Source organism: Calypte anna, chromosome 3, assembly GCF_003957555.1.
Source record: "Calypte anna isolate BGI_N300 chromosome 3, bCalAnn1_v1.p, whole genome shotgun sequence".
NCBI classification, from domain to species: domain Eukaryota; kingdom Metazoa; phylum Chordata; class Aves; order Apodiformes; family Trochilidae; genus Calypte; species Calypte anna.
In genome coordinates this window covers 22713613-22735425 of record NC_044246.1, presented here as the reverse complement: position 1 = coordinate 22735425, position 21813 = coordinate 22713613, and the positions used below count along the sequence as shown (strand labels likewise).

The following is a 21813-nucleotide window of genomic DNA, read 5'->3' as shown; positions in this document are numbered from 1 at the left end:
TTTCTGAAAACAAGTCAGAAATTGCAATTCCAATATTTTGTTTATTCCTCTAAATATTTTAGCTTATTACAGTGGCCAAACACAACCATCAGCACGAAGAATATTGACATTTTAATCATTATCAGGACCAAATAGTGTTGTTACATGCTTTCTCATATGAAAGACTTTATATTATATCAGTGGTTCAAACATCCATTTAAATTTTGTGCTGTCTTGATCATCAGTTAGAGATAATAGCACTTTTAAACAAAGAATTATTTGATGACTGTCCTAGATTTTAAAAAAAAAAAATCCAAAAGCCTATGAAAAATTAGTAAAGACAGCACAGACAGCACTGCTATGCAGTTCTAACAAACTACATTAAAAGATTTAGTCAAAATTAAAAACAGAAAAAAAATTAAACTGAAAAACACTTACAGGCTCTGTTAAAGTTGTATCTTTTTCCAGGAACTGAACAACACAGTAGGCAAGCTGGAACGTAAGTCATATGATTATTTAGGTTAAATAGTGTTTAGACATTGCAGCATTATGACATATCACAACTTACAATGGAAGCACTTCAGACTGGGGGAAAGCAGTGGGCAACCCAAACCACCCCTACTACAGCCTTTTAAAATTGTTCCAAACTAAACAAAACAGCAATTAAAGCAGCAAGATATACAGGCCTGCTCTATCTTAGAAAAACTTCCCAGATAGCAAAAATCTTCATATTTTTTCACCTAGTAGGAAATTACTTTTAAGCTTCATCAGTATTTCCCTATTTTTCTCAATATCAAGTCCTGTATCAACATGACAAAGCCATAATTTTCAAACATCTATATTGGTGTAACAAAAAAGTGCTATTTTCAGTAAAAAAAAAAAAGAGTTAACAGAGGTTTGACTGAGCACACACTGCTTGAGCATCAGACACCTACAGCACACAGCATTTGCTGGTAAGTGTGGCATCATGTGTTGTAAATTACTTAGTGTTTAGTCCCTTAGCACACCATAAAGTGACTAAAGAACCAGACCTCTGCCCAGCAGAGAAACCATTCAATAACCCTGCCAGTATGGTAGTTACAACTCTAGATTCCACTGAGACTAATTTAAAGTCACAGTATTTTTCATCTCACAATATAAAGCAAAGACAAAAATTACTTTCATGTAACGCGTGTACGCTTCAATACTTAGGATACCTGAATTCAAGCACTGCCTTTCCTGTTTGTTTTTCTGTTTGTTTCTTTCTTTGATTGGGGTTTGGGTTTTTTTTTTGTTTTTTTGTTGTTTTTTTTGTTGTTTGGTTGTTTTTTTGTTATGGTTTTTTGGGGGCTTTTTTATTCTTTTTTTTTTTTTTTTTTTAATCTGTTAACCCAAGGCTGATAACATCACTGCTGTAATTACTTGTCTAATTTATTTCTTTTGCCCTTAGGCTAAGGATGCACATGTGTATATTCAAAAGACAATAAATGTCACACATTAATCTCAAAACCCCATTATATATTGTACAGTAATGCTTTATTCTTCAAAGACACAAAGACTTAATTCAGCTTTAAGGCTTTAACTCTTAAGGGTAGGCTAAACTTCTACTGTAGCAACAAAGCAACCAGGCCACTCCTAATTGCAAAGCAGATTTAATGCTGGTTTACACCTCCAGGATAATATAAAACCAGTAAAACCCAGTGCCAAGCCCACATGGTACTAGGGGTTTTTGAAGGGATAGATGAGTAGCCTGGTCAATCAAATCAAATCAGGTACACTGTGCAGCTGAATTAACAGGGCTCTGTCATGGACCAGTGAACCAAACTCAACAAGGCACAGAAAAATGGATATTTTGCTGTACTGATCCACCAGTGAGAACACCTTTGGCAAGTGGCTCGTCCCTTTCATATCATTGATTCATTCCATGGTGCAGCCTATCACAAAAAAGTGATTTAATCAAATTAAAAATTCATATAAGAATTAGGAATTAACTGAGCTCTTGACTTGACCCTGTTTGTAGGCTATATGGTCACAATGATTTCACTTGAATTAATTTCCTTGTATCTTCAGTCTACAAGGAGCTGCATGAGTAAGCTAGCTAAGCTAACAAATGAAGTTTTTCATAAGCCAGGGCAGAATTACTTGCAAAGCTGCATCATGTGTATCCAACACTCAAGTGCCACGTCTGGAATGGATATACATTATTCCATGCTGAATGGAAACAAAATGCTGAATGTCTCTACAAGGTGCAAGTGTGGAAGTGGAGTGAAGAACTAAAGCATTCTGGCAGCGTGGCATGGATCTACATAATTTCTAGCTGCTATACATTTTAACCACTTGTATACAACATTCTCTTCCCCAGTGTCACTGGAATGGTTTTAGAATTAAAATGCACTTCTGAAATAAGTACCTACAGTGTTTAGGTCACATAAAGGAAGTGATCACAGAACAAGGTCCTGGGATTAAATGAAGTTTAAAGTATGACAGAACAATAAGGAAAAAAGCTTCCCACTTGAGCTGACATGACAGACTTGCTACTATATTCTTTCACTTTTAATAAATGCTAAGTATTATCTCCAAATTAACACTGAGACAAAAGATCAGTAAGGTCTTTAAAACACCAGTGACTGAATTTGCAAATATTTTAGACTACTGATACTGTAACACAAACTGCTTTGAATTTCATTAGTTTCAAATGCAAATATAAAAACCCCACCACTCTTAAAAAATAGGCAAAAGCTTACCTGTGCATGAAACAAAGCTAATCCCTTTGCAGTATGCATGGGAATCAGAACTTTCATAAGGAACTGTTTGTGTTCTGCTTTCAGTGGCAGTGCAAAACCATTGATAATACTGAAAACATGAATAAGCAGGATTTATTTTTACTAAAAAAAATATTTTTCCTAAGAAGCCAAAAATTTCAGTAAGTTCAATAAACACTCCATTTCTGATTCAATTTCTAAACCTGACTATTTCAAAGCCATAAAACAGCTCTACTTATGCATAACCTTAAAAGTGGTGGTAACATGCAAATTTATAGACTTTTGGTAGGAGTCTGAGAACCATAGTAGAAATCAAATAATACTCATTGGATGAACCCATTTTTTTTAATTGTGACTTAACCATTGAGTAAGAACACCTACAGTAAGTTTTACTGTCTAAAGTTTATACAGACACATTCATTTCACCCATTATCATAGCGACTTGCAGAGAAAAAACAGCATAAAATTTTGAACTGTTTTCACAGTGCTGTTGAAACATTTATTTTGAGATTGTTGAACAGCCTTTTCCCTCCAGAAACAAACTTAAAAAGTTCTCTCAGTGATTCAGTAGTCTTATTTTTAAGAGCTAATGAATGGCAGAACAAACAAAAGTCCTTCGGGAAGGGCTTGGGGTTCCACCCCACACCCCATCAAGCTGCATTTTAGACAAATCTGAGAAAATAAGGGTATCCCTTTCATTTCATTTTCATGAAAATTTGTCCCACAGTAATTTGGATCCACAATACAGTGGATATTCAGTTAGATATATAAAAATTTATAAAATTTTCTACTGTTAATTATATGTGACAATTTTTGGAAAAAACAGTAAAATACTACACCACATAGAAACTTAAGTTAAAAATTAAACCAGAGAAATAATGTCAAAAAAGACAACTTTTAAATCCTAGTAACTTGCAAAGCTTTCCTGAATAGAATTTAAAGAAACAACTCTGGTGAAGATTAAAGCATTTCTTCCAGCATGAGGGCAAAAGTTAACATTCATTTTCTGAATCAAAGAACAAGTCATCTATCACATAAGATAAGAAAGAGTAGATACTCCTAGCAAACAAGGAGCCTTGAGAAATATTTTCCAGTCATCCTTAAAACTTGCACTGAAAAAGAATAATTTATACTCTGCCTCTTAATTTGATATTCACATGGTAACCCAGACAGTATTAGATTATTCCTGTGACTGCACTTCACTCATTACCATAATAATTCTCTTCCCCCCTCCATTCCCAAAGCAAGAAAGCTGAAGCAAAACACCCACAATAACATTTCATTTTTTTGTGTGTCAGATTGAACTTACCTTCCTAATATCTCAAGAAGTTCAGCAACACCATTGAAGTGCTCTGTTTCATATATAAACCTGATGCAAAAAAAAGACAACCACCAAAAATCAAGAGAGGATCAGAGATTCCAAACAACCTTTAATAAACTTCAAAGATTTGAAAAACAGATCAGAGACCAAAACAGGTCTTTAATTTCAAAATAATTCACTAGACTTAGACCGTGAAGGAAAGATAAAATACTCCTCAACCTAGTCACACACAGCATACCTGAGGAAAATGTTGTTAATCTGTTTCCTGATGAATGCTCTTAAACCGAGGAATTTTCCATAAATTCGATGCAGAACGGTCTTCAGGAAATCACGTTCCCGTGGGTCTTCACTATCAAAGAGCTCCAACAACTTTAAAAATTAAAGTGAAATGGATTATTTTTGGAAGACTTAAATTTTGTTATGTTACTAGCCAATGTTTTAGCTTTAATTTGCAAGTTTCATTAGAAAAATTAGAATCAATACAAGAATTTTGCTTAGAAGTCAATACCGTATTTTCACATTTTGTTTTTTAAGCTGATTTTTTAAAAATAAACCCATCAGCTTCATTCTCTTCAAACACTGTACTCAGACATAAAAGCCATTCCAACAATTATTACACTATCAAAATAAACACAAAATTGTAAGAATGAGATTATAATACCTTAGACATGCAGTTCACACTTGGTCTTCAAGAAATCAGAATTAATTAAAACCATTTCAGATATTTATAATTTCTTAATTAAAATCCTGTACTACTCATCTTAAATCTACTTGTGTCTTGAAGGTTAAGTAAAAGGATAATTCTTTGCAGAATCATTTTGCAGGGCAAGTGGATGATAAAACTCATGCACATTTCCTCAGGGGCAAGGGAGGAGAGATACATACATTTAACAGAATGATAAGGCATTAAAATTAAGCCATTGGGAAAGAGAAAATAAACCACTGCAAGTACAAGTTGGTTCGTTACTGTCAAATCTATTCTCTGACTCCTTTGCCCTCCCCTTTCTTTCTTTAAACACACCTTTACTCTTATACATTCTGGATGATAAACATGTTTGATTTTATTCCTAGTCAAGAAATTTAACAATTAACGATTAAAGATGAGGAGAATTCTAAAATAAGCATAAGATACATAATAATTAACTAATTCTCTGCTAATACATCAAATGTTGCAATAAGTAAACAAGATTTTCCACACTTTTTCCTTGTAAAGTTTTACAAGGATACAGAAGGGCCACACATACTTCAAGGCAGATAATCCAATCCCATTACAGATCATTATTTTAGTTTTGTTCTTTTCCAGCATGTCCAAGTGAGAAGATAATCAGAAATTTCTAACATGTTAGAAATTTTTCTCAAGGAGTCACTACAGTCTCCTGCTCAGTCCAGGCCTACAAACTTAGGTTGTCTACACCAAGTGGCATAAAGGACTGGAAACAGCTGCTCAGGAACTTTGTTCAGGCTCATTTCATTTTTATATTTAGAAGGAATTTCTCAGGGTCCCTACTCAACCTTTTCCCCATGAATAGCTAGCTGCTCATTGCATTGTCTTTCTTGTACTCCAGAGAAAGATCAAGTGACATTTCAGGAACTGAACCTCTGCAACATTGCTCTGAAGAGCCACAAGTCAACTCGTGAACTGGGCACCCATGGACAATAGCAGCAGCTTCAGGCCTAAATTTCAAGGGAAAGTCAAATAAAACAGAGAAGAAGGAAACATCTATAAACAGGAACAGTACAACCAAATAAGCTGAAATTAAATGAAATCACTGAAGGTGTGGAAGGAGCGCCCATCTATGTTTTCACTTTTCATTCCTGTACTGTGTCAGCCTGCCAGCACTCTTCAGATACTGAGCTTTTTCCTTGACAAAACAAGTATTTTGACATGGTAAAAAAAAAAAAAAAAAGCCCACTGAATTAATCTTGGAGAAAAAATTGTTACACTATTCTATAGCCTAATTCCTTGCAAAGTTTGATTTAAAATGAAATTGCACTTTACTTTCTTGCTCAGTTACTTTGCATGGTCGAGTGTGATTGTTCTATGTACCTTCTAATTTGAATCTCTTATGGTTAACATACAATAATAAAAAAAATAACACTAGCTAGTTACAAGGTAGATGTTGGAACATCTTTTATTTACACTAAGTATGCTATCTTTTTAGAGGAAAAAAGTTTGCTTTAAGTTTTCCCATGATAAATCTATGAAAGAAACAAACACAAAAGCACTACTATGACAATTTAATCTGCACATTGTTGAAGTGACTGGAAGCTAAAAAAAACCCAAAACCAAAACACAACACACATAATAAAAATACCACTTGTATTTACAAATATAAAATATCTTGTATTGCAAAACACTGAAGCTGATATCTGAAAACAAAGTATTTCTGCATTTATTAATTATTCGCAGCCTGTGTGGTATGATACACTGTTTATTTAGGGTTTGGCAGAAACTGCTGCTGAAACAACTAAAATTTAACCCTCTGTCAACATGAAAGCCTTACTATATGTCCTTAGCTGTACAGTCACCTAGTAAGTGAAGCCTGAGGAGTGATAGAAGAAAGCTCTACTTACCTGCTGCACAAATTTCTGGTCAATGTATCGCTTTGCAATGCTAGGCTGAAAATCCGGGCTCTCCAAAAACCTCAGGAAAAATTCATACACCAACTACAAACAGTGAAATGAGAATTTTCATGTTAGTAAGGACACCATAACACAGATCTCAGCCCTGTCACCAAAGTCAGTGGGACTAATCACATGCTTAAAAGGTACAAAAGGCAAATGAAGCTTAGCATGTCACTGCTTAATTACTACTGGAATTTACTGAAAGGATCACAGTAAGCATCAAGAACAGTAATTCCCAGAAGAGTCAAAATCTTCATAAATAATTTACTGAAAATATCAATATTACACAAAAAACCAAGGTTTTAGTATTATATATTCACATTTTCTACTATACTAAGAATTGATTATGCAGAAGTGAGTTACCAAACACTTATCAGCCCTGAGAGTAAAGTGTTCCTGAAATGAAATTTAGCTGCAAATTCCAAATATTAAAAGCTGAATGAATACATCAAAACTCAGGGAGTTTGGCTTAATATTAGGTTTCTATATCCTGGACATAACCCTCTGCAGATTTATCGTCAACATCTTTTATATTTTGTAGTATGTTATTCCTATTGAGTTCGAGTCCCCATTTGCTAGGATTCCACAATGAGGTAGCAGAGAGGCAGGAAGAAACCAGAGCACAAGTCCCGTATTTTGGAGTTCAACAAATGCAATACACAAGATACTGTACTTCCATAACAATGGCAGATTTATAAAATACATAGAAGGCACTGCTTAAGTAAGACAGAATTTGAGAGCAAAGATGTCTCACATCTAGATACACTCAGGGCTGCATATGTGCCCAATATCTATTTCTCAACTCCATGTTACTTAAGCAACTGATTAGTAGTAATACTAAAATGCACTTTGGATAAAGACATCACTGACTCAACTCCTAAATAAAACCCACACAGTGGTCATACTCACAGCCATGCATTTAAACTGCTACCACTAAGAGTACATTAAACTGAGAGCCAAGACTTGAGTAATTCATAATTACAATTACGAAGTTCTCTTGAGAGAAGTGCTTGACAATATGTACTTCTTAGCTGGAACATTTGAGATGATGGTTACTTATGCATAGCCTCAAGGAGGGTATGCTGCATCTGCCAAGCAGAAAATCAGAAACACCAAGTTCCCCTTCAATTGCTTCTTTCCCTGACAGTATAGCAAGAGCTTTTCATATCAGCAGTTGAAATACACACAAATGTCATGTAACTGTATTAAACTGTCATGTAACTGTATTAAAACTCAAGCTTCCCTTGTACAGCTTTCATTTGTCATCTCCTACCTAGCACACACTTGCACAACAGACAGAATAGGACAGAATTTGTAAAAGATGAAGACAGGCAACAGGACAACAGTGTTGCCTGTCTTCATCTTTTACAAATTCTGGAGTAATGGTTTCAAACTAAAAAGAGGGTAGACCCCAACTAGATTTAAGGAAGGAATTTTTTGCAACGAGGGTAGTGAAACTGGCAGAGGTTGCCCAGAAAGGTTGTAGATACTCCATCCCCAGAAACATTCAAGGGCAGACTGGACCTAGCAGGTCCAGGACCAAGCAAGCTGGTCTAGTTGAAGACTATTCCTGATGATCACAAGGATGTTGGACTAAGCAATCTTTAAAGGTCCCTTCCAGCCCACACCATTGTATGATTCTACTGATCTTTCTCAAGCTAGATCAATTTGTTAGAGGTTTGTACTGAAATGGGAAACATCTGGCTGAAGGGAGGTTATAGGTAGAGCCTCATTCAGATTTATTTTGTAATGAAATTTCATGAAGTATTTCTGCAATAAATTCCTATATTAAATATTTATATAAGTGACCACAACAAAGAATACTAATAAATGATAACTGCTTCAATGATGACAGAATGGGAAACTACCACCACGGAAATGGTGGTAAATGAAAAAATCACTTTGGGTTATAAGTAAGAAAGAACAAGTTGATCCTGAAGGCCTGGAGTTGTATATACAGGACAAAACAAGGACTGTGCAGTCACAGTTGAAGATCTCAGAAAAACCTCTGCTAAGCACTTGCAAGCCTTTAAGATGAGAAAGAAAGGGATACTGGTTCTGAATACTGGTTAACCATAGTGTGGGTAAGATCCATCTACACAATGAAGCCATGTAAGAAAAAGATGAAATCCTGGAATATTCCACTAAGATACTGAGAGTACCAACAGAGACACATAGTCCTCCACATGTTTGAGGAAATCTATTCAACCTGCAAGGATACAGAGAAGGAGCAAACTACTGGAGTCATCATAGGACAGAGCAACTTTAATGAGTGAAGACTGATTTGGCATGGTTTGTTTCCCCTAAAGAGCAGGGGGAGGAAGGACAACTACAGCTTCTTTCCATAAAGAAGCATGGGGACTGCAAGCAGAACTAAGTCATAGCATAACATTGTATAATCTTGGTAGAAGCTGTGCAAGATTAAGTTTAGGACACTGATTAGAGTCAAAACCAAAGTATCTCTATTACATTAACATAAGATTCTCAATATATGATGACAAATTGCAATGGCAAGAGCAGCATAGCCAGGATTTCAGACCCAGCCAGTATGGGTTTGGGCAAGGCAGCTCCTGCTTGAGGGGACTGAGTGCTTCCTCAGGAAGTTTGCAGACAACATCAAGTTGGGTGGGTGTGTTGATCTGCTTAAGGGTAGGAAGGCTCTGTAGAGGGATCTGGACAGGCTGAATTGACTGGGTTGAGGTGAACTGGATGAGTTTTAACAAGGCCAAATGCCAGGTCATGCACTTGAGCCACAACAATCCCAAGCAGCATTACAGGCTTGGAGAAAAGCAGCTAGAAAGCTCCTGGCAGAAAAGGATCTAGGGGTGCTGGTCAACACCAGCTGAATATTAGCCAGCAGTGTGCCCAGGTGGCCAGGAAGGCCAGAAGCATCCTGGCTTGTATCAGGAATAGTGTGTCCAGCAGGAGGAGGGAAGTGATCATGCCCCTGTACCTGGCAATGGTGAGGCTGCACCTCAAACACTGTGCTCAGTTCTGGGCCCTCAGCTACAAAGACTTTGAAGTGCTGGAACAAGCCCAGAGAAGGGCAACCAAGCTGGTGAAGGGTCTGGAGAACAAGTCCTGTGAAGAGAGGCTGAGAGAACTGGAATTGTTTAGATGGAAAAGGCTGAGGGGAGGCCTTCTCACCAAAAGCAGGTTGTAGTGAGGTGGGTGCTGGCCTCTTGTCTCAAATAAGAAATGGCAGTACTAGAGCAAACCACCTCAAGTTGCACCAGGGGTGGTTTAGACTAGATACTAAAAAGAAATGCTTTCTCAAAAGAGTAGTCAGGTACTGGAATAGGCTGCCCAGGCAGGTGGTAAAGTCACCAAATCTGGAGATACTTAGAAACCATGAGGAGGCACTTCAGGATATGATCTAGTGGAATGGTGATTTTTTTTTCCCCTGGGTTGATGGTTGGACACAGTCATCTTAGAGATCTTTTCCAACTGTGACAATTCTGTGAAATTATTTAGTTATGCATCTCATACAGGGAGAATATGCATTAGTAACCATTTGAATGCTTCATATTAACACATTCAGTTCCAGAACTATGATCAATGCTATTGTTCTTGAAGAGCTTTCACAAAAATAAAAAGTTTTCAAAAATACAGTTTCTGAGCTGTGTAACAGGCAAGTTTTGTGCACTGAGGGAGTATTTATGTAGTTCTGATGCTAACAGAATTGTACCACTGCTCCTAGAACACATGCAACTGATAAAATGTAACAAGGAATTTTGGAACTCCTTGGGACTCTTGGAAAATTCATGAAGCTCTATTATGGGTATATCAAAAAGCAAGCAGCAATGACTATTTCTGGAGAGTCAGCTTCCTGGTTCTCCTGTATGCTCATGTTTGCAAGTGCAGAAGCACAAAAACTAACAACTAGTGACACAATAATGTTTTCTACCTGCAACAGATACTGGCTGCTCCTACCTAAAAAAGGCATCTCAAAATATAAAGGAAGCACTATCACTGGAAATACTCGTCTGGGGGAGAACTGTTGGATTTAGTCATTTAGTTTTGGTTCTCAGAATTGGTCTGCTTGGGTCAAAGAGCTGTGAAATGTAACTCTTACCACCTTGGTGGTTTGATCTTTTCTCACAGAGACCACTGGTCTTATTACTCCTTTAAGCTCACATTTCTACCAACCCCATAACTCCCTAACCTCCAAAACACACAATGGCTTTAGTGCCAATCTGTTCAAACAAGTCTGGCTGTTACAAACCATCCTCAGTATTGCTTTAAAGCAATTAAAGCTATTTAAAGCTATTAAAGCAATGCCTTTCAAGTGGTACTGACTTTATTGAAGGTCTGGAATCTTGAGTTGTGACTATACACACTGGTAACTTATGATGCCATTATCTATAATGTTATTGTTAAGTGAAATGCCAAATAGATAAATCCAGAGAAGGGAAGAGATGCTCTTTTTTTAGTATTCTTTTCCCTCCCAAACTGGCTATGTGACAGGACAGAATTCTGAATGTGTTTGTAATTGATCAATCACAGATCAGTCAGCAAAATATGCACACACACACCCCTTAGCAGTCCTTTAGACTACGCCAAAATTAATACTGGGTTTTAACTGGGGGGCAGGGGAGGAGGGGCATGGGTATACACATTCCCTTCCTTCATGTCCAAAATTTGATACTTCCAGCACCTTTGTGTCCCTGGAGGGCAATTAATAAGTGATCAAACTCAGTTTTCTACCATCCATTAGCACATGAACTGTAAAAGAAAAGAGCAGCACGGGCTGTTCCCTTGTGCTACAGTGAACGTTATTCCAAGGACAGAATGAAAAACTGATGCAGGAGAGGGAAATCAACAATTAGTGATGAATCAGCCTGGCCAAATCACATTTAGAAAAAGGCAAAAGAACAAGCTGAGAATAAAATTTCAAAATAATACTGCGGGCTACAAATCTTATTCAATTTATCTTGTAGAAGCCGTAAGCACAAGTGAACTGGTCACAGAAACCACAAGTCTTTTTACAGAAAAATAACATTTTACTTGTGACCTGAAGCACACCAAGCAAACATTTACAAGTTTTATTTCTGAGAGACAGGGACACTTGAAGTCAGATGCCACTACTGATACAGAAGACATTTTCCTAGCCCTTGTACTCTCCCATCTCTCCAAAATCAATCTCTCATCTAGTTCAGTTATAGATATTTCTCCTCTGAATTAGAATCAGCTGTATGTTAAGTGAGAAATTATTATCACAGCTTTTAGCCTGCAGTTATATTTTGTGATAACTTGTTCCTCACTTGGTTTAAGTCTCAAACAGCATTCTGAACATTTTTGCTAGCCTATATCTTTTAAGTCCATTTTTATACAAGAGCATTTGTTGATACGGTAGAACTGTTATATAATAGGAACTGAGAAGCATTTTAACTCCCTTAAGAGATGGGAGAGAATGGTCTGCAGATGTGTGGTAGCTATTAACCTTCTACCTACAACTAGAAATTGCTACATAACTCTTATTTAATAATTAAGTACCTGGAGATATGAACTTGGATGATTACAGTTGATTTAGGTTTCTTCAACATTTAACAGTCAATTTAAAAAAAAAAAAAAGTAAAATTAATCAGTATTTCAAGTCAATCACATGATTGACACAACAATGCTTTAAAAATAACAATTGTGGCACAGGAGTGCAACAATAGCATAACTAACCAACTGTTACTAAACAACAATGTTTATATTGTAAAGTTTTTGTATGGAGGAAGGGAAGAGGTTGGGAAGAAAGAGGAGGGATTTCTTTCTTGCTCAAAACAGTCTATTGCTCCATCTTTTATTACTGTCACAAGAAACTGACCTGTTAGCATCCACTTATTTTATTGAAATCACACAAGGAAGTTGCTCAAGTGCAGAAAACAAGCCTCTCAAGTAAAGAGCATAATTACCTAGAATATCTATAGGTATTTTAAAGACATACACACACTACACTGGGACACTGCCATCACTCAGCTAAAAACCAAACAGCATTTAAGCATTCTAGAAGATTTACATTCTGCCATATATATACATGTTCAGGAAAGCACCATTTTTCCCCCTCATAAGTAGAGATATTCAATTTTATTATAAAAGCAATTTTGATGTTCTTAACAAAGACACAAAATGACTCAGGTATCCACACACAGCTCCTGCCTTACAAGAGGGCTTAAAAATAAAGGAATCATGTACCTGTATGTGGGGCCATGAGGCTTCAAGAGTTGGTTCATCTTCTTCTGGATCAAAATCTGGGTTATCACTAGGTGGAAGTGTTCTAAAAATATTAGAACTAATCTGCAAGAGAAGATAAGTGTTTATCACTTTTTACACTTCCACAGACCACAGCCTGAAAAGTACTACATTTATCCTAAAATTGCAAGAAACAAAATGAGATTTAGAAAAAAAAACCAACCACTTTTATTCTCTATCTTTTAAAAAAACTTCTAAATACAAACTGGGAAAAGTCTGCAAATGGACAGTGCAAATAACATGAAAGTAACTTTTGTTACTTAGCTAGACATGGTCAAATTTAAATTTTTTATCTGAAAATATCAAAGAAAATTTCAGTTTCCTCTTATAAAGATCAATTTTTAACTTTGTGACACTGTGAGCTGAGGTTTTATACAAGACATCTATTGAGTCTGACTAACCAAATGCGACTTAAACAGAGTTCTCTTCATATGTCATGCAGATAATTCCCCAAACAAGTCTAATGATAGAGGTCTTCACAAGTTAAAGTTATTTCTCACTTTCAAATAAAAAAATGAAGAAACATGGCTGTTGAAAAACTGTAAAGATGTTTCAAGGTTTTGGGAAATCAGAAATGACACAATTGTAACTTTTTGACTTAATACAAAATAACTTTGAAAAAACTTAAAGTAAATTAGTAGCTATTTTTTAAAGTATGCTGTAGTCCTACCAAAAAATTCAAAAGAATGTGTTTAAAAAGGCTTCTTCAGGGATTTTTGAAGTATATAGGAGACCAGAGAGAAGATCAATCTTTCAGATGTCAAAAGAAAAATAAAAGTAATTTCTATTGCCAGATGTAACACACCGTATTTTAAATCTCTTTAACACAAAAGAGAACATGTAGTTAATTTCATTTCTGCATTCTCTAGGTTTAGCCCAGCTTTTCCAATCATCTTTCAAACTCCTCAGCCTTGTCAATCAAATCTGTTTCTAATAGCTACCGAGCACCCAAGCCTAATAAACACCAAGAAAAAAGGTTTGGCAGGTTGCAGCAAATGCTACTGCTCAAATTCCACGGAATCTCCAAGGTGTTTGAAGAATCTTGCAAAAAGGGCTTGAAGAGCTCCTGAAGTCACCCAGCTGGCTCTTCATAGAAGAATGTGCTGCTTCATTAAACAAGATACAAAGCTATTGCATAAACTGACTTTTCATTTCTTCCTGTGTGCTTCACTCTATGTCCTGTCACTGTCTCTTGTTGGTGCAGGGTAAAGCTGCAGACACTGATGCTCTGGAGCAGAAGGACAAATGACATTCCTCATGGATGGGCACTACAACAGTCTCTGAGTTTATGGCACAGCAGAAAAAAAACCAGCACAATTGCCTTTTCATGTTGTAAACACAAGGGAGCTCAAGAGAAACTGGCTTGGGGGGGGGGGGGGAGAAGGAAAAAGTAGTCTGAGAGAGAGTGAATTTTCATCAAGGGCTTTGGAAGGAAAACCCAAAACTGATGTCTTAGTTCTATTTGATATTGTCTGCCCTTACTAGAGATTAAGCAAAAACAACCAACATACAAAGTAGTCCCCTATGGAGAATTCCCTACCTCTGCTTCCAAGCTGTCTGGTTATGCCTCTTGAGAATGCATCCTTTTATTTCTAGATGGACTTTGCTGAACTGAACCAGTCAACCCTTTAGCACAGAACCCCAAGAGTACAAAAAGCAGAAGTTGAGTCGAGAACAAAGGTATCAACTTCTGAACATACTCTGACAGCAGAAACAAATAGTGAGCCTCTCATCTCCTGAGAGCATACAGAACTTGGAACAAACTCTGCACCCATTTTTATGTATTAGACTGCATCCTCTAAATAAGTTAATTTACTTGATTATATTTTAAATACTTTTGCTTCCTGTCCTGTTTGCTCCTTTCTATGTTTTCCTAATAGCACTGATTAAAAAAAAATGTGGTTTGGGTTAAAACCCCTGTTGTTTTCTAGGGGCACATTCTTACCTTTATCTTCTGGTATTATTGAAAAAAATTCCTTTTCCTTCTTAAGTGCAGTCTTAACCCAAAACTGTGATTTGAGAAATGCCAGTTGTAAAAGGCTTTTACAGCAGGACAGGTTTCCAGAAAATCCCAGTATTAGAGCTTTCTAAATTAAATCTCAAAAAAATTTGTGAAAGTGACATCTGAAAACACGGTAGCTAAGGTATTATGATAGAGAAATGACATGTTATTAAAACTAAACAAACAAAAAACCACACAAACAAACAAACCAAACAGAAAAAAAAAAAAAAAAAAAAAAAAAGGAAAAAAGAAAAAAGTCCTTTACTGCCTGTATACTTCCCAAAGAGCTAAGCATTTGGTGAGTATGCAGATAGGGATACCTGATGATTTTTGAAATTGTGAATCCACTGCTTGTGCAAGCTGCTGGGACAATCTCAATTACATTCTAATTTTATATGCCAGTGGGAAATAAATTGTTTGGCAGGCAAAAGGAGGTGGAAGAGTAATGTGTACTGGTGGGACATTTCTGATATCGCCCCAAACCTGACAAATGACAGAGCTTTCTAACTAACCAGAAGTTTTAAAACTTCAAATACTCCAAACCCTAATTTGCTGTTAGCTTCAGACTATTTTCAGATGAGAATTTCCAGACAGAGAAAACACTAATTTTAGATGTCCTACAAAGGAGGTGCACAGACTGCTGTGATACCTCTTCACAACTATCTGTAAACAAAGCTCTTCCTGAGCTCTTAATTCAAAGTCTTTGGCAAAGGAATGATAGGAAAATCCAGTCATCTGAAACACCAAAAAGCATATATCCTGGCATCTGCCTAAACAAAGATACACTGGGTTTTTTAATCATATTGTTTCATGCTTGGTGACTTGAAAAAACATTGGTATAATTTCACCTAGCACTGCTTACCTCAGGATACAGGTATGGACAACTACACAAGCCATTACTGTGTGGCACTCACTGGCCCAGCAGCTACCATGGTAACAGACACCATGTGAAGGAAAGGGATGCTACAAGACCACCTCACCTCCAGACCTTCCCTAGGCACTGGCCTGGAACAACACTGAGGTTTTTTCCACTTGATATCTGTAAAGTATTGTTGGCTTTGCCTCCTCAAGTCCTGGGCAACTCCAAGGAAACTGAGGTGCTTCCTCTGCAGGCTGGAGAATAGGGGTGCCAGGCCTAGGCAAAGACAAGGGTCTTTGGAAAGAAATTGTCTCTGTTTCCTCCACTAATGCCACTCCAACCTTTTTTCAAGGAATTCAGGTAGGTTGTTCATCCTTTACTACCAGTCTGCTGCGCAGAAGATAGCTGTGTTTCATTAAGGCCAATTTCTATTTTTTTCATCCCAGAAAAACCATACTTCCAACTGCGAAAAAACTCTAAGGCTTTTTCTTTTAACACCGTAACACTATCCAATATTAAAAAAAAAATAAATAATAAAATTAAATCTCATAAGTTTTGCTACAAAGAAGGGCCTCAAGCCTGACACACTGTTATTTGGAGGGACAGATCTATCCAGAGTTCTTTCTCAAAGCTGGTACTTAGTGCTAATTCACAGCAAAGACTTTTTCTGCTGCCAGTTGCCAGGGAGACTAGAAATACTATTCAGGCTTGGAGAGATCTTTTGTCTCAAGCTCTGAAAAAGCTCTGACTGAGCATTTAAGGCCTTCTTCATTTTCTGTCATTTTGGAGAAAAGGAGACGGAAATTTGTTATGGAAGGAAAAACAAGCATCCACAGAGCCCAGTCATTTGCACAACAACAATAATCTGAAAAGAACAGCACCACAACACCTTATCTTCAAGAAAAGGAAACAACTCTAATATTAAAGAAAATCTCCCTTCAACAAGCATGATAGGCTAGTTAGTATCCTCTTTTCTTCTTACAGGAGACTATAGAGGGCACAAAGAGTAAGAAAATTCAAGGATTCAGTCTTGTTGCCATCAGCAGCTAAAAAAAAAAAAAAAAAAAAGAAAAAAGAGAGTAACCAAAGAAGAGGTGGACATACTATGTCCTTTATTATCTTGTGTAAAGGACATTTAGGACAGAAACACTGGTCCTATAAAACCATGCAAAAAACCCCAGTGTCCTAGATCTTTTGTAAAACTTAATAAGCATCTCGTGAAACAACAAAAATTATTGAAAGGGTTGCAACAGTCCTAGCCCTTCAGTATATTGGCAAAAGTTCTATGCTTATTTATACTAAAGATCTGATCATCCAAATCAGCCATTCACAGAGGAAAAAAGCAAACAAAACCCACCAAACCTCAAAGCAAACAAATACTTCGGAAAAAACAGCTTACATTGTATAGAAAACTACAAAAGTCATAGGCCATATGTTTGAACCTGTCTGCTACTATTAAGCTCAGCACTGTGTCAATGTAAACATAACTGAAGTTCAGAGACCCGTTAACCTAAATGTATAGGCACAAAACACATGGGTTCTACATTTCAAATTTCTAGAAGAGAGATTTAAAATATTTCAGATTATTGTCAAATGTCCTTCAGCACCAGTCACTGTTCATGGAGTACAGGCAAATCTAAAACATCACTGACAGCATTTGAAAATGCATACAAAAAACCTGGGAAAGTCGGCAGATAATGACCACAAATGTTTTGTTGCTTACACAACAAGCCACTTGTAGAAAGTGCACAGGACAAGTCATCCTGTGATTTACAGCTCAAGTATTACCACTTTAACTACTCCAGCACAGCTCTCCAAGGCCCCAAACAGAAAGACACAAAAAGCATTTACAAAGTAGTTGCTTTCTTACACTGATAAACTTTTCTGTTGACGCCAGCACGCACAAGAATCTTCATGAGAAAACTTCAGCCTGTCACTCCACTGCCATTCTTAAATAAATAAAGACAGGCAGCACCGATATATTTCCATTTTCTGAATAAGAACAACTTCAAAGCTTACCCAGACTGCAAGCATCTGCAGTATACCAGTTCTCATTTTAATTAACCTGAATGCATCATATTTAAGACAATAATTAAAACTTAGAAGTTGTTTGTTTTTACAAGCCTTTCTAAACAATCTTGCAAGCCAAGTTATCACCAGCTAATTATATTTTAGAAACAGAATAACCAACAGCAATTCTGAGCTAGATGCCAACACAGATGTGCACTGATTAACTTAAGATATTTTATTAAAACTCAAAAAGTAATAAAAGCATTCTACTTACCATTTTCACTATGTCAGCATAAGCTGATTCAACGATTACTCCACGATTTGTTGAGACATATTCAACCAGTTCATTCAGTGTTGCTCTCTTAATTTCTTTGCTTTTCAGGTCTGAAACAGAGTCCATGAAGTCAAAGAGTATACAACACTGTTGCAACTTCTGACAAAAAAGATCCTGCTGTTCATTGAAGGTGGCATCTACAAAAGAAAAACAACACCAATCCTTAAAACTAGAAGCAAACTCAAGATTTCTAAACCTATTTTGCTAACTAAAAATTGCAGAGCTGTCAGATTTTTATTATGGGTACCAGTACACTCTATAGTCAACACATTAATAAGAAATATTTTCAAAATTGAAAATACCTATTTAAGTGTGTGAGAATGAAAAACCCACCATTCACAACTTGTGTTTCATACAAGAAAAAAATGGGTAAGTGTGCAGCAGTAGACATTTATTGAAAATAAGTTCCTGAATTAACTTGCTTTGAAATACACAGGCATTCATAAGTATCCACTCTCCCTCATCAAAAGCAGTGCATTATACTAACCTTTCATTCATCTGATTTGTCTCATTCTGTTCCCTAATCCTGTATTATGTAACCTGCTTAAAAGCTGCAAAATCTGCTTTGAAGGAACCTTGTCTTTTTACCCCAGTGCAAAATGCTTCACATACTCTCAATATCATGTGATGTTTCCCGTAAGAATGAACTCCAATATTTTAAAAGGATTAATCCTGAATTTTCATGATATAGTAGAAATATTTTATGACTATTTTAGTCATGTAAGACTTAAGCTTTTTTGGCCTATTACGACAACATGTTTGGCTATGACTTGGCATTTTCATTACCGTATAGTTTCCCTGATAAGCAGGGATTCCTCCATTAACATTTCATATTAGGTCTTAAAAAAAAAAAAATTAAGTACTTACTGTATACTTACCAAATTTAATACATGCTTAAGACATTGTAACTACTCAAAAATCTGCATGATTACAACAAAAGCAGCATGGTTTTAACCAAGGAATTGGTTTAGTGAGTCTTTTGTTCTTGTTATTATTTGCTTGTTGGGGTTCTAAGCCACTCCAGCAAGAAAGCATCACCTCATTTATGAGTCAGCTGAGATCTCACTTGTTTTGGTGAAAAATTATTTCCAGTTTTATCTGTGAATAAGAAATGCCCTCCCCCTGAAGAAGAGACCTGGGAGTCTGGATTGACAGGAAGCTGAACATGAGCCAGCAGTGTGCCCAGGTGGCCAAGAAGGCCAATGGCATCCTGGCCTGTATCAGGAACAGCGTGGCCAGCAGGTCCAAGGAAGTGATTCTGCCCCTGTACTCAGCCCTGCTGAGGCCACACCTCGAGTACTGTGTCCAGTTCTGGGCTCCTCAGTTCAGGAAGGAGATTGAGGTCCTGGAGCAGGTCCAGGGAAGAGCAAGGAGGCTGTGAAGGGATCCAGCACAAGTCCTGTGAGGAAGGGCTGAGGGAGCTGGGGCTGTTCAGCCTGGAGAAGAGGAGGCTCAGGGGAGACCTCATCACTCTCTACAACTACCTGAAAGGAGGTTGTAGCCAGGAGGGGTTGGTCTCTTCTCCCAAGTATCTATCAGCAAGACAAGAGGGCATGGACTTAAGCTCTGCCAGGGGAGGTTTAGGTTGGATATTAGGAAGAAATTCTTTACAGAGAGGGTGATCAGGCATTGGAATGGGCTGCCCAGAGAGGTGGTAGATTCCGTGTCCCTGGAGGTTTTAACAAGAGAGTGATGTGGCACTCAGTGCCATGGTCTGGTAACCACAGTGGTGGTGGATTAAGGGTTGAACTTGATGATCTCAGAGGTCCTTTCCAACCCAGCTGATTCTGTGATTCTGTAATTTCTAAGACCTGTCTATAGCCAGACTAGTAATACCTTAGCATCATTTGTTCACTGCAGTACTGATACTGAGATTCACTGCTGTTTCATCATCAGGAAATTAGCAAGACAAGAAAGTCATCTGCCTTGTAATACTGAGTATTGGAAATCCCAACTCTCACTTTAAAAACTGGAGACAGGGAGTCAGAAAAGAGACCACATGCTTCTCTTGACTATTTTATGATTATTCTAATCAAACAACCTAAATTTTAAGCTTGTAAGTTTTACAACCCAATCACTCTTTGATAATGCCAGTCCCTCAAGTTTCTTGCCAAAACACCTTCTTTTTAGTAGATGGAACAACAGCCTTTAATATTCAATAATTGCCTGATATAATTCTCTCATTTCCATAAGCAAAATGTGATTGCTAAAACGGACTGAAACACCTCCACTGTAATCACAACCACTTGCTCTGCCCTAGAAGTTCAAACACCAGAATATGGTACTGTATTGTATTTCCTTACCCCATCTGACAGTTATGATCCTATTAACTGAGCATAACAACTTCAGTGAGCTTTTGAAAAAGCCAGCAATTACAACTCCCTCACAAAGAACAATTCATACTTTTACATGTTAATTCTGCAATTTTAACCATTTTCTTTTGAATAAAAATCTTGCAAGATACTTATTACACTCAGATAGCTACAAGGACATGAACAGTTACACCCTGCAAAATAATGAACATCAGCTGTAAAAACATTTGTAAATTACATAACATTTCAGCTCAGATCTTCTAATATTCTACAAGGGATTACATGAGTAAGTATTGTATCATAGCAACAAGGCAATAACACTGACATGCTCAGGATAAAATCCAAAAAGCCTAATTTAAGGAACCAACACAGAGGGGGACAGCTTTTTTTTTTGGCAATAGCCCCAAGCTGATAGCCAGACTCAAAGGCAAGTCAAACCTACTCCCATTTTTCCTCTCTACAAACTTAATTATATTCCATGCTACAAAGCCTCACAACAAGGCACAGTTAATACAATGTGTTTATCTGATATTCAGTAAAATGAAACATTCATCAAAATTTACTTAGGAGCTGAAGACCAGAAGACAGCATCTGAATAGTGCTAAGAGCAAACTGAAGTCCTAAGGTTAAAAGCAAGTCACAGGAATTCACACAAAATAATCAAATTACTTATTATGGTCTCTAGAATATTAAAGAAATCTCTGCATTAGCCATTTTTAGACAGACATTATAGTAACAGAGATATATCTTTCCTGCCAGTCCATTTGATTAGCAATCCGATTTTTTCAAATGAAAAACCTGTCCATTAATCTGTTTTGTTGTTCTTATAATTTGAAGTAAAAAGAAAGGAAGCATTTTATTCTACACATGCATCCACCTTCCATACTTAAATGGAATCACAAAACAAAGACATTTGCAAGAGATGAAAAGTATGTGCATCCACAGCAATAAAGTAACAAGAAAGGAACTTTGCCACCATAGTTGCACCGACACCAGAGCTTTCAGCTTTACTTGTTTAACAGCCCATGGCAAGACTTTTAAATCAGCTTCAATTTAACATCTATGAAGATCTACAACATACCACTCAAGTTCAAGATAATTCTTTTCTTCAAATACACTTAATCCCATAAGGACCAGGGAAGAAAATGCATAGTAGATAAGGAGGCAGTGGATGCTTCAATGAAATAACCCTCATGACAGGCTGTATTTGGGGGGGGGGGAGGAAAGAGAGAGAGAGAGAGGGAGGAGGGAGGGAGGGAGGGGGGGAGGGAGGAAAAAAAAAGGAAACAGTCTAAATTCTATTACCAACCTGTCCCTAAATTGTTCCATGTTGTTGGAAAAGACACTTTAGAAAAAGAAAAAAAAAAAAAGGGAAACAAAAATTGAAGAA

The 21813-nt window shown here is 36.9% G+C and overlaps 2 protein-coding genes across 3 annotated transcripts in view; one reads left to right on the top strand and one right to left on the bottom strand.

Moving 5' to 3' along the window:
• The window catches only part of PACC1 (proton activated chloride channel 1), a 39420-nt gene extending 33744 nt beyond the window's left edge, over positions 1-5676 (top strand). The window contains exon 9 of the mRNA XM_030448730.1: positions 5607-5676. The gene's annotated coding sequence lies outside the window, so the exon portion shown is untranslated. The remainder of the gene's footprint in view (positions 1-5606) is intronic.
• PPP2R5A (protein phosphatase 2 regulatory subunit B'alpha) overlaps positions 1-21813 on the bottom strand; it is a 46803-nt gene that overhangs the window by 9937 nt on the left and 15053 nt on the right. Inside the window, exons 2-8 of one of the 2 annotated variants that reach the window (XM_008496555.2) lie at positions 18052-18248; positions 12850-12951; positions 6616-6708; positions 4280-4410; positions 4030-4089; positions 2703-2811; positions 418-471 (exon numbers count right to left, since the gene is read on the bottom strand). In XM_008496555.2, the coding sequence (XP_008494777.1) occupies positions 418-471; positions 2703-2811; positions 4030-4089; positions 4280-4410; positions 6616-6708; positions 12850-12951; positions 18052-18248 (746 nt within the window). The remainder of the gene's footprint in view (positions 1-417; positions 472-2702; positions 2812-4029; positions 4090-4279; positions 4411-6615; positions 6709-12849; positions 12952-18051; positions 18249-21813) is intronic. The other variant, XM_030448728.1, reaches the window with a different exon arrangement.